This window comes from Bidens hawaiensis, unplaced genomic scaffold (genome assembly GCF_021521415.1).
Source record: "Bidens hawaiensis isolate Kalapana, Puna unplaced genomic scaffold, B.hawaiensis_p1.1 tig00002717_1, whole genome shotgun sequence".
Classification (NCBI taxonomy): domain Eukaryota; kingdom Viridiplantae; phylum Streptophyta; class Magnoliopsida; order Asterales; family Asteraceae; genus Bidens; species Bidens hawaiensis.
Window position 1 is genome coordinate 874322 of NW_027491146.1, and position 13928 is coordinate 888249.

The window sequence follows — 13928 nt, forward strand, 5'->3', positions numbered from 1 at the left end:
AGGCGACCATTTGGAAAGCAAAAGGAATCAAAAAGGAGCCAAGTGGAAATTTTTCGCAAAGGGATAAACTTCGCTTCGCATAGTTCATGCGAAGCGAATGGGAAATCTAATTCGCTTCGCACAACCATGTGATGCGAATTCCATTTCTAGTTGACTTCGCATGGTTCATGCGAAGCGAATAGGAAATCTTGTTCGCATCGCACCCTATGTGAAGCGAATGGATATTTTGGTTCGCATTAGCACATTATGCGAATCGAATGAGTTCCCTGTTTCGCATTCGCACCCCATGCGAAGCGAATATGGGTCCATGCGAAATTCTTACACTTAGCAAAATTTTCAGAACATTGAACTGACTAGCTACTGGACTGGTTTGAGACTTGAGAACTGTTTGACTTTTGGTCTTCAATGGACATACAAAATTAATATATTAAGGATTTATTAGCTTAATAATAATTTATCAAAACAAATATGTATATAAACTATTAAGTATAAGTATGTATATAATTAAAATCAATCTAGTAATATAGGTATACAAGTTTATCTAAATCTAAAATCTAATGTACATTCTTAAATGGTAATGTATCTATTATATATATATATATGTATATATATATATATATATAGATATAGATATAGATACACACACACCACACACACACACATTTGATGATTCTCATGATCTTGATGTTTGATTTCAGTAACATAATCTATTTTGTCCTCTCGTGGAGCCGACAAAGAAGAAAGAAAAGGTGTTTACTTCTATGATAAAGGGGCTCAGGAAATCACCTTTGGAATTTGCTATATCTGCCAATCCCGCCATCTACACCAAGTGGGTTACTAAATTTTGGGCAAATGCAAGGGCAGCAGATGATTCATTATCCATTATCACCAAGGTGGCTGGACAAGATTTGTCTATTGGGGAGAATAACATTAGACGGGCTTTGAAGATTAAGGATGAACCACATTATCTGTTTGAGAAGGGAGATAGGACTAAGCTCAGTGGGTTTGTAACAGATATGAGGTATGATACTGAGTGGAAGAGTCTAGAGAAGAAGCACCTGCCGCCTTACTAGTGGTTTCTGTTTCATGTGGTTATTCATAGTTTATCAGACTTGCGAGGGGGATTTGATAGTCTGAGGGCAGATTGGGTTCGGATAATGTTTGCTCTTACACACTGGGAAGAGTTCAATTATTCCTGGATGATCTTTCTGTGTATGTTGGCAAATGCAACCACTGTGTCAACTTGGCTGATGTATCCATGATTTGTTTAATTGTTACTGGATGATTTAATTCCCAAGGTAGCCAGGCCACCACACAAGTCTGCCAAAGAGAAGAAGGGCAAGAAATCTTTGCCAGAACCTTATCATGTCAATGTAATCAAGGAAACGGTGTTTGGTCTTATGCTAAGCACAAAAAGGAAGGTCACATTTATCAAGGAGAATTACCGGGACCCAAGTTTTGTCTATTTGAGGAGACTGAACCAGTTGAAAATGAGTCTGAAGAAGAAAGTGGGGAGATCATAGGTTCTGGAGATGTGACAGAAGATGAAGAAGTTGATTCATCTGATGAGGCACCGGAAGATAGAACCAAGGCCAAGCATGATCTCAAACGGAAGGCTGCCGACAAGCCTTTTGTTGGTGGTACTTCAGATAAAGCTGAGGCTGCTGAGGAAGAGGAAGAAGAACAACAGCCCTTGAAGTGCTTAAAGAGGGTTGGAGACTCCAAGAAGTCTTCAAAACTCATTGTCAAGCTTTCCAGCAAACCTAAGCCTTCCTCCATACCTGACCCACACATAGCCTCACCCAAAACTCTATCCAAAACCCTAGAAGACCTGAATGTTTCCAAAATCAAGATTCCCGTATACAAGAAACCGAAGCCCAGAGTCAAATCCAAAGCCAAACCAACCAAGACCTTGTTACATGACTCACCAGACTACTCACCTGAACCCTCATCCACACAACAAGACCAACCAATGCCATCATTCCTAGAAAACCTTCAACCCTCCCCGCCTTAACAACAACCTCAAACCACTACCCCCCCCCCCCCCCCCCGAACAACCAAAACCTACTGAACCCTTACCCACCTCACCATTCACGTCTTCCATATTTAGTTCACCAATCCAATCCACAAGCTTATGGACCCAAACTTTCATCTCCTCACCTCCCACCCAACCAGAAACCACCACATCACAATTCTCAACACCACCCGCCTTCACAACCTCACCATTTCCTACCCAATCCATTATTTTACCTTTCCAATCTACCTCACCACCCATCCTATTCTATAGCTAAGGGAAAGTCCTTGACACCTCCAGTGTACGCTGATCCTATCCTTGATAGAATCATCGCCCTGGAGGAATCAAACGCAAAAAGGGCTGAACGTGAATTGGTGCTGCTTGAGTATATCAAGAATCAAAAGAAGAAAGAAGTTGAGGATGCCAAGGAGAAAGCAAAGTAGGTGACAAGAGTTGAGATATTAGAAGAGCAAAGAGAGCTGCATCATGTTTTGATAGACAATCAACGATCTTGGATCAAGCAACCCTTTGAAATTGTTAGGTCCCGTTTTGTTTGTATTAAGTCTTTTGTATTGGATCGTACGTAATGAGCTTTTGTGTTGTATTTTGTTTATGTTTGGGCTCAAGGCCATGTAAACAAGCCCATTGGGCCTAATGATATAAAACAACTTCTCATGCATGCTTCCTATAAATAGGGAAGCATGCCATGAGAACCTTGTGTCAATCTTTCTATTTACTTGTTATTGTTCTTTCTCTCTCACTCTCACTAGCTTATCCGAAAATAACTCTCAAGATCCGAGACCAAAGGTAGCTTGGTGTGATATTTTGCTAGCACCGAGTTTGGTTGATGCAATAATTGTTGTTAGATCCGACCCCGTAGGGACCTACAAATTCCCTTTCCAGCAAGGTGACATGATATTGCTCGTTGTTCAAACCTGGTAACAGGCTTGAGTCGAATTCAGTGTGACTTCTGTTCACATCAAGTTGGATTGATCTACTGCCTTGTAATGCCGTATATGCGGAAGAGTGGTTGTCGGTACAAGTAGCAATCGAGTCACAGAAGTTACAAGATTCTTTGTGGCGATCTTGAAAACATAAAACTAAGAACGCCAATTGATGGCTTTAGGTTTTGTTAAGGATTTGGCTCTGATGCCATATAAAATTGAGATTAATGTTCTATAGATTACGTTTGATTACAAGCCCTTTTTAAACAAATAAGATACAAAGATCAAGCCAAGAAATAAGCGATAAATAAGGAAGGAAAATAAATTGGAATAACTAAAAATTGGGTCTTGATATCGGTAGAATACTAGCACGGAAAATTAGGCATTATTAGAAACTATACCATGTCGCGTTGCCGCGACATTATGGGGCCTACACTAACTCAATATACTAGCTTTATGACATGAAAAAGGTGGGGCCACCCACTAACTCAATCAATCTCTCTCTCTTTTTACAAGTAGGTAGTTACTGCTTATCCTATATGACAGTAACGCTTTAACTAACCCAAACATTACAACTAGCCTTACACATGATACGTGAACTTGACTGCCTACTGGCGTTGACGTGACTCGGCCTTTTAATTTTATCGTGATTCCGCCAACAAAAATAGCTCAAATGCACCCCCTCTCTCCTTAACTCCTCCCCTCTCTCATAAATCCATTTTAGGCATTCTCCCTCTCTACTCAACATGAGTACATATTCATTGTTTTTCCTACTCTTTTTCACGTAAACTTAAAATACACAAAAAAAAAAAGAAAGAAAAGAAAAAAAGCATGCTCTTAGATACGGGAAACTGTAAAAGAAAACACCGCTGCCTCTTAGCCTGTCGTAATTTATGGTTTAACATGTGCACAGATATATACCACATGCACTCGTGCATCGGTGCATGAATATTATGAGGAGACAAACTTAGCGAATCCAGCTGTTTCCATTTTGTCACTATCGTACAGATCAATCAGTACACTTTCGTACCTTCTTCCTTTCATATCTTAAATCATATTCAATATTATATACCAAACAACATAATATGAGGTTAAACCAACTCCTATATATACATACACAAAGCACCATCTATTCAACATCATCATCAGCATCATATTAAACGTTAATTAACAAGTTCAAGATTTGTATCTTAACATCCTATCATCATTAACTATGTCAACCTTCAACTTCTTTTCTCTAAAAGACTTGCATGATTCCACAAACGACTTGCTCCATTCACCTCAACTCAAATCCACCCTCTCGCGTCACGAACAAGGCCAAACGCATGTCCAAATCGTGTCCGAGTCATCGTTGAAGATGCTAGTTTCTTGTGGGAGGACTAAAGACATCTTCTTTCTTGTCAGAACTCATATCCAAGACCTTCAGTCCACATTTCACAGAATCACTCTAGGTGAAACATCTTCAACCGAAAAGAAATTTTCGGCTTATCATAACCATAGAAAGGATCTGAAGAAACAGATGTTAAAACGGCTAAAATCGCTTAAAATGACAAAGAACACGAGTACGAGTAACGGGTGTGATGATGATAACCTGATTGTTGTAACAAATGTGTTGGGTGAAGTTAGAGAAACCATAATTTCGCTATTGGATTCGCTTATGTTACTTATGTCCATGCCAAACCCTAACCCTAAGGCCAGGAACTCAATGAATAATAATGGATTTGGCCAAGTGAAGGCTAAGTTTATGAGGATGAATAGTTTGAGCCCGTGGGAGAAGTGTGATGCACACGCGGTTTGATGTGCGATAGAGCGGTTGGAGGCTGTGGAGAGTGCTGTGGAAAATTTGGAGGTTGAACTGGAATGCATCTTCAAGAGATTGATTAAAACTAGGGTTTTGCTACTCAACATCCTTTCAAGTTAAGAGAGGTGCTACACATAGATTGTACCTCCTTTAATTCATTTTGTTCTTTGATAAATAGATTATGATTTCAGATGTTTGGGACTTTTGTCCCGTGACAGATCTAGGAAATTTAGAACATGTAAATCATAACGGGTCAAGTAAAAAAAATTATAATGAACATGTAAATCATAACGGGTCAAGTAAAAAAAATTATAATGAACTGTATCAAATGAAATTTCCACAATTATTCATTACTTTAAGTAATCTACCTGTATTATTAAAGCAGCACAATCTTTAAGTTTTCATTTTTACAATTTCCACTTTATGAATGATAAAATGAAAACTATGTTGTTGGTGCGAATCGAACTTATTACCTTGCTTTTAAAAATGTTTGTGGCTTACCAACTCAACTAAAATGAATTGATGGTAACCTTCTCTTTCTCTTAATTGGTAAAGATTTACAACCTTCCATTTTTATTTTCTAATACAAATAAAAATTATTCTTATTAATCTATGTATTTTAGAAAATTATTTATATCTTATGAATTCATAATATAAGTTATTATACATATTATTCAGTTTAATTTTTTTATAACTTTTTAACCACTCGTGTATCACACGGGCTATATAAAACAATAAACAAAGCTAAACAAAAATAGAACAATCTAAATTGAGTGAATATTGACTAACAAAAGTATAAAACAATTGTATATGAAAAACAATTTAGGGGCGGCAGGATTAAGGGGACAAATATTGAAGGGGCCTATTTTTATTGGACCTAGTTTTTGAAAAATATTATACTATTGGGCTAAAGTGGGGGGGGGGGGGGGGGGGTCAACATGTATCCGCCACTGCTTTTGTCTTTACATAAATGAGAGGTTATATCTAACTTTTGATACGGGTGTGAAAAAAGAATCGTAGGGCCAATATTCTATATTGTTTTTAGGATTATGTATGTCGTTTAGTTTGCTTTTAGTCGGTGTATTACATACTCGGTACTTTTATTTTGTAGGTTTATTATGTAAACTTTGGAAAAATATGGACCTTATATAAGGGACACTTTACCCATTTCTCCACAACTTTAACAAATCAAGAAACACACTTTTTGGAAATAAAGCTTATTATCTCTTCACTTCTCTATTTTCTCTCTTTTACATAAACAAAACTAAGATCCGAGATCCGAGTGTCGTTGGTGATTTCCTCTAACAAACAACACGGATTGATCCGAGTCAAGTTGTGAAATCCATTCGAGGACCTACAAGTGGTATCAGAGCTTTCGGCTCAATTTTTTGTGGTTTTCGGGTCAAACTTTTTCGGATTTTAATCTTAGTTTTTGTTGGTTTTGAGCTTGGACTTGGTTTAGTCGTTGGTTTAGAAGTTTGTTAGATCTTAAATCTGTTCGAAAACAGCAAGATCTAAAAATCGTGTTTTTGTATGGTTCAACCTTGGTTCGAAAATATTTAAATCTAAGCTCGATACGTCCACCATATACTAGATCTACAATATTTTGATTGGTCAACATAATTATGGGTCAATGGAAGGGACAAGTAGAAAGTGACATCGGCAAAGTTTTCATCACACAAAAACAATTCGCATACACTTAAAAAAAAGAATTCGCATTCATTTCTCAAAACAATTCGCATCCTCCCTTCAAAACAATTCGCATCCTCCCTTCAAAACAATTCGCATCCACCTTCAGTCCATCTCGTAACCAACCACCAAGAGCTCAATCCAGCCGAGTTCTACTACCATTCGAGTATCCATCCATCCATTTGAGTCTCTTCTTTTAAATCCATTCAAAAAAATAAAAAAGTAAAATAAAAAAATGATTACTTGTACCAGATCCGGTTTCAAAAGTGACAGATTACTTGTACCATAAGTGACGGAGGATTCCGATAACCAGATCCGGTCTCAAAAGTGACGGCGACGCTGCTAGAGTTTTGACAGATTTCGCCTCGGTAACAGCAAGGAGATGGTGTAGTTCTCCGGCGATTGAAGTTGATTGAGCTGTGAATAAGTTCTTATCTGTTCTTGAGGGTTTATTTGTACCAATTTGTTTCTTTATTTGAGTCGAATAGAACAGAACTTACAGAGGTTTGATTTTGGATGCTGAACAGGTGGTAGTGTTGACGGGAGGCAGAGAGTTTGAGAGTGGAGAAGCATGTTTATTTTTACTCCAAATCAAACCATTTAATTTTTTTAGAACGATGACTTTCTCATATTTAGGCTACCGCGCTCTCCAAGTTTGGAGAGCCCCGCTACCTCACTCTGGCCAGACTATGTTGTCTTAACCGAGCCCACGCTGGCTTCAGAGTTTGGCTTGGGCGTTCCCCCGGGAAACCATACCGCCGACTGCCACTTGACAGCCGATATGCCACCACAAGAGCAGAACTCTCTAGCGTAACACACGGTGGGACGAAAACCCGGGTGGGCTCAGGATTCAAACTTACAACCTTTGAGGGCCTAGCTTAAATCCTTCATTGCCAATATCCACCCAAATATGACACAAGTATGATTCAAACTTGAGTCTCTACTGAATAACCCAAGCTTCTTACCACTAGGACACAAGTGGGGTATTTCAAACCATTTAATTGTGTTATCAAACAAAAAAATTGATTTGAGTTAATTAAAAAAAAAGAAAGAAATAATCAACGCAAAACAAATTTAAGTTTTTTTGTCGATTTTTTCGAGTCAAGTTTTTCAAGTCGAGTTTCAAGTTTTTCGAGTCGAGTCGTTTTCGAGTCGAGTCGAGTTGAGTTGTCGAGTCGAGTTTTTCAAGTCGTTTTTGAACGAGCTTTTCGAGTCGAGTCGAGTTGAGTTGTCGAGTCGAGTTTTTCAAGTCGTTTTTGAACGAACTTTTCAAGTCAAGTCGAGTTTAGTTGTCCAGTCGAGTTTTTCAAGTCGTTTTCGAACGAGCATTTCGAGCGAGTCCCAAGTCGAGTTTTTCAAGCCAAGTTTTGAGTCGAGTTGGTCGGATCAAGTCGAATTAAAAAAACTAAATTAATTAAATTAAATGTCATATGATCCTAAGATTGAAAGAAATCTAGATATGGGAGAAAGCCGAAAGACAATGTTAAAAGGAGAATTCGACATGTTTACACATATTAAAGAAGAATCGGTTACCTCTCTCATCAACAAATTTGAGTCGCTCGTCACCAAAATGAGAAGTGTGGGTATCATCAATGGTTTGTCTGAGATCAACGTGAAGCTGTTGAATTCACTGCCTTATACATGGAATATCAATGTGGTTACCATCAAAAGAACCCCAAACTTGTATACCATAACACTCTCAAAGTTGGCTTCTACCATCAAGTCTTTTGAAATAAAGGAGGATAAGCTCCAAATAAACAATCAGTCCAAAGAAAATAAAGTTAGGACAAGTGCTGCAGGTGAAAGCAGTCATGCATGTCCTATTATTCCCGAGGTACACACAAATTTGTGCACACAAGCCTGCATTCATAAAGTTGAGTTTTATAGGCATAATTATGATAGTGCCCTAAAAGAAATATCAAAATTAAAGAGTCTGAACACCGAATATGTTAAAGCTGACAAGATTTATACCTGAAAGATCAAAACTCACCAAGATTATCTTGCAAGTCTCCGACGAAAAATTTTTGTAACTCAACATGAAGTTAAGTATTATAAAGACATAGTTTCAAAATTGCAAAATGAAAGTGAAGATTTAAGAAAAGAAGTGTCTGTAAATAAATCAAATGTTGAGAAACATGAAAAGACTGTCGAGAGATTTGAAATAGCATCTGGTCAATTAGATGAGATTCTTGGAGCATAGAGGAGTGCTAAACAAAAGTCGGGTTTAGGCTATGATTATTCAGCTGTGCCTCTACCGTTGAATGATAACTATACTAGCCTACCTCACTTTAGTTATAACACCCCTCATGAGGAAGAGATGGTATATGGAATTGGTCATGTACCAAAACTAGTAACATTTGTTCCTCCAGCTTCTGAAGCAACTGTTCCAATACCTGTAACTGTTGATTCTAGTGGTGATTCACCTTGTTCAGCAGGTTGTGTTGAAGAAAGTGGGTCGGTAGAAACGGACACGAGTTGTGATTATGAAACCGTTTGTGATGAAACTTTTGTTGAAAAACGTTTCAGTGAAAGTAGACCTATTGAGGTGAACATATCAAATTGTGAGACTGAGGATAATTCAAGTAAAAGCAAAGTTCTTGAAAATGAAAAGGCAAGTACTTCGTGTAAATATGTTCGACCAAATAAACGATCATTTTCTCAAACAACCAATCAATTTAGAAATCCTCAACCATACAACTTCTGTGACAAAAACTACTATGGTCATTATCAACAAAATTTTGTTGATCCATATTGCACAAATGTGTTGTATAATCATGTTCTTTTCTAAGGATCACCTTTCCCACCACACCAACCATATTATAGTTTAGATGAGTTCTATGGCACTCCTAGGAGAAAGTGTTGTTTTGTGTGTGGTCACTCTTCTCACCTTGCAAAACATTGCAAGAACTGGTTCAAGCAACAACTTGATATTCAAAGGCGGCTTAGTCAGTCCCCAAAAGGAGCTTTTTGTAGCCCTGATTCAAGGACTGATCAAGCTGACAGTGAACCTAGTGAAATGGATGTGAGATCCAAAGTAAATAAAGTAAAACACAAAAAGAAACCTTTATGGAAAACCAAGAAGGATAAAATAAAAAAGGATCCTAAGATTATAAAGTCAGAGGATTCACCAAAAACAGTCTCAAAAACAAGAAAAGAAAAGTCCAAAATTGCCAAAAGCAAGGAACAACTTTTTACTTGGATTCCTAAGGACCGTTCTTTATCAAGTGAGGCTATAAAAAGAAATAAATGGTTTTCAGGAAATAAAATCAAGTTTGGTCGGTTTACGGTTGACCTTCCCGGGACAAAAGTATCCCGGGAACCCATGTCTATTTAAACGCTTAGTGCATGCAGGGTCAATCAAGGAGGACTATCAATAGTATTAGGTACTTAGATAGTGATTGCACCCGGCATATGATGGGAGACGAACCCTTGCTATGTGATGCTAAACCATTCGATGGCGGATTCGAGTCTTTCATAAGCGACATGGGAGGACAAACTTCAAGAAAGGGAAGTGTTTCATATGGTACTTTGTGCTTCAACAAGGCCAGCCTTGTTCAAATGGCTCAACCACAACTTATCGAGCGTTTCTCAAACTAGCCTTGTCCAACTGCTTCTCTCAAGTGATGGATCCAGCATCAGCTGTTGGGTCTCGGTTTGAATCTCTTCAACTTTGTTATATAATGTGATAATATATGCTTAAGATTGTCCATCTGACAACAACTTTGCTGACCTTTTCACTAAAACCACCGATCATGCTCGATTTGAATTTCGGGTTGAATAGATCGGCATGATCAATTTTGATTAAACAACCTATCTATCATTTTGTTTTAAAATTGTAAATATTTTTCAAATATGTCACAATTTTAGAGGGAGAAAATTAGTTAAGTTTAACTCACCAAAAAGATTTTTAATTCATCTTAAGAAAAGCAAAAACAAATCATTTGATTTACCAAAAAGATTTTATATGACTTTTAAGAAAATCTAAAAGGAATTGTCCCGTTTAGAGGGAGCTCTTGCTTAGAGGGAGTCGGATAATTAAAAATTTCAAAATCTTGAGAAATTGATCAGACCATTGGAAAATGATAAAGAAATTATCTCTAACAATTCTAGCACATAAAAAGAGTAGATCAAAAGCCAACAAGATCATTGCTTGGTGTGTAGATAGGCTTGGCAAATGAGTAAGTGTCATAGTAATATAAGATCACTGTGTAGGGTATCCCGCTTAGAGGGAGCTCCTGCTCAGAGGGAGTCGGGTATTTAAAATTTTCAAATTGAGAATTTGATCCAACTTTTTGGAAATTGATAGTACATTGGTATGCAATGATCCTTGCGCATGAAAAGAGTAGATCAAAAGTCTACAAGATCACTGTGTAGATAGGCTTGACAAACAAGTAAATGTTGGGTGATATAAACTTAAATTCTTGCTGGTGTTAGTGGCTGCACGTTTATGAAGCGGTTGCATGATTCTGTTAAAGTTATATTCATGAATGCAGAAATGTAATTACACATGTCATACCCAAGCCTCTCTTTACCTGATCACAGTTGTCTTATGAAAAACATTGTCAATTTTAATTTTTATTGAGTCAAGAAAAGCGTTAAGAAAAGAAAAGAAGAGAAAAATAAAAAGAGTCTGAAATGAAAAAGAAAATCAAGAAAAAGAGTCAAGAAAAGTCAGTACTAGGAATTTTAACTTCTGCTTTATTTCTTTATTTATTTTGATTCAAGCCTTGGACTTTCTATGTTTGTAGTCATACAAGATCTGATTGTTAAGGCCCTGAATCTTCTACTTTATTTTATTTTCTTTTTTTTGTTCAAGCCTTGGACTTTCTCTGCGCGATAATACGATATTATCCGACCTGATTGTTAAGGCCCTGAACTTCTGCTTTATTTTAATCTTTCTAGATCGAGTCAAGTGTACAAAAATAAAGAGTCAAGTGTGTTAATAAGAGTACTGTGATCAAATAAGAAAGGTTTAAGTCAAGTTGAGGTGACATGTCAACACAAACTAGGCCCGAGGTATGATGGAATCAGTAATTTGTCGGATTAAATGGGGACCACATAAGCATTGTGCCTAATACATACCTTAACATATCACCTTGACATCCAAATACTTGTTAAGTTTAAAATGGACAAATTATATCTACAATTGACTTTGGGTTCTTGGCATAATAAAGTCCAAAAAGAAGTGTGATCTAGAACGTTAACAGATAATGTGATTCCATGTCGTGATCTTTCTCACAAAAATAATTTTGTAAACTCTTAAATAAATAATTTTGATATATAATATTAATTTCATCTTTACTCCTATCTTATTTTTGTTTTATTTTTGTTTCAACTTCAAAATATTATGTATATATTTTCGTAATTTTAAAATATATGAAAATGCCAAAAAGATTTTAAGTTTTTATTGTGTTCGTATATATTTTATTAAACCTTGTTTTATTCAAAATCATATGTTTTATTGTTAAGGTCGTTCTTGCAAAGTTTGTTGGAAACCTAGGATTTAAACAAATCACTTACAAGTTGAGGGATTGAAATTTGGAGGGCCTGTGAACAAATTTTTCTTTGACCCTCGAGGGTCTATGAACGAATCTTATTTGTTCTAAGTTTTGTGCAGTTATACATGGACAGGTAGATCAAGATCAAGTCTGCTTGGCATTGCAGATGTTGAAGCGCTTAAAAGAAAACGAGAACATGAAAGTCTGTGGTTGAACCTAAAAAGAAGCTGATTGTGTCGGAAGACTAGGAAAGAAACTAGTCGGCTCAAGAAAGTCAACAAAATAATTAGATGTCGAGCCTCCCGCATCTGAGGTTTTTAAAATTTTTTGTTGCCGATCCTTCCCAGAAATAAGATTGAAGTTCAAATCTACAAGACTGGAAAATAAAGAACTGTTCAAGATCCAAGATATTGGATCAAGACAAGCACTAGGTTTCAAGAAATAAATACGAAGCAAATAACTTGACGAAGGTTTCTCGACATACTCAATCCTAGAGGAAGATTGTAGGGCCAATATTCTATACTGTTTTTAGGATTGTGTATGTCGTTTAGTTTGCTTTTAGTCGGTGTATTACGTACTCGGTACGTTTATTTTGTAGGTTTATTATGTAAATTTTGGAGAAATGGGGACCCTATATAAGGGACACTTTACCCATTTCTCCACAACTCCAACAACTCAAGAAACACACTTTTTGGAAATAAAGCTTCTCTCTCCACTTCTCCATTTTCTTTCTTTTACATAAACAAAACTAAGATCCGAGATCCGAGTGTCGTTGGTGATTTCCGCTAACCAACAGCTCGGATTGATCCGAGTCAAGTTGTGAGATCCATCTAGAGGACCTACAAGAATTGAATCTGAAATTGAACTCGATATATTCGTATATTGAAACTTTCAGATATTTGAATTTGAACTCCCCAAACTTTTGACATGATGTCTAGTAAGTTTCTATATGACAATGATTTTAATCCATGTTACTCATGTGTACAAAAAATATATTGGCGATAATGTGTTTTGGTTGATTTGTATAGTGAGAAATGAGAAAATATTCAAACACAAGGAGAGCTCATTGACAAAGTCGGTAAATGACGTTAAAGCCTACTCTTTTCGTTGAGATATATAAATAGAAGCAAAAGGGCGAATGTGGATATGGAATCGTGTTGCAAGTTTAATTTTGTGCATTCCATTGTAATTTCTTTTTTTCTTTCTTTCTTTTTTTTTTTTGTCTTTTGTGTAGTTTTGTTCTCGTACGCTTGTATTTGGGTCTCTTGCTATTCACTTGAGTGTTTACTTTTTGTTCTTTAAAAAAAAATATATGTCGGCCTTCAAGAAGAAAAAATGTATACAAAAGATAATTGAATCCTCTCGCTAGTTCGTTAAACCACCCAATGCTAATATATATATAATTTAAAAGCCAAAATCTCTAGAATAGTTCTTTTGATCATGAAACTTAATAAAATAGTATGATTTGTGACTTTTCAAAAATAGTTATATCTAAAATGACCTAATCAAAGCTTGACATCTAAGCTTATTTGTCACCAATTATTGTTCCAAATGTGAGGGTCCGGTACCTACAGAACATAGCCTAAGCGCTGACGATCCGGCACCCACGGAACCAACACATCCCGACACCTCGCGAGCCGGGACATGTGTTCCAGCTAACAAGCTATGTGATAAGTCCAAAATTTTATAATGCTGCGAAATATGATTTCCATCAAAAAAATTTTGATTTTATTTATGCATGGTTCTGATTTCTGAAATCATTGTCAACAACATGTGCACTTTGTCAACCACTGTCGGAGGTTCAGAAACACAAGAATCATTTAGGCTGAGGGGTGTGGGGCGCTAACCTGGGCGCGTGAGCCCCTCCGCTCGCGCCCCCAGGCGCTAACCCCACACCACCGGGGCGCGAACGGAGCGCGAGCGCGAGCCCCCGTTATGAGTTTTTTTAATAATACGTTTTTTGAATATATTTATAAAAAAAT

General features: G+C 36.9%; 1 protein-coding gene across 1 annotated transcript; it reads left to right on the plus strand.

Annotated features, from left to right (window-relative positions):
• The first annotated feature begins 4171 nt into the window (after positions 1 to 4171).
• Positions 4172 to 4756, plus strand: LOC143620811 (uncharacterized). The gene has a single exon (XM_077092414.1). It carries the CDS (start codon positions 4172 to 4174, stop codon positions 4754 to 4756), a length of 585 nt encoding a protein of 194 aa, XP_076948529.1.
• The last annotated feature ends 9172 nt before the right edge of the window (positions 4757 to 13928 follow it).

What these genes read in the sequence shown, in the direction of transcription:
- LOC143620811 (XM_077092414.1), top strand. Translation starts at nt 4,172, where the DNA reads ATGTCAACCTTCAACTTCTTTTCTCTAAAAGACTTGCATGATTCCACA.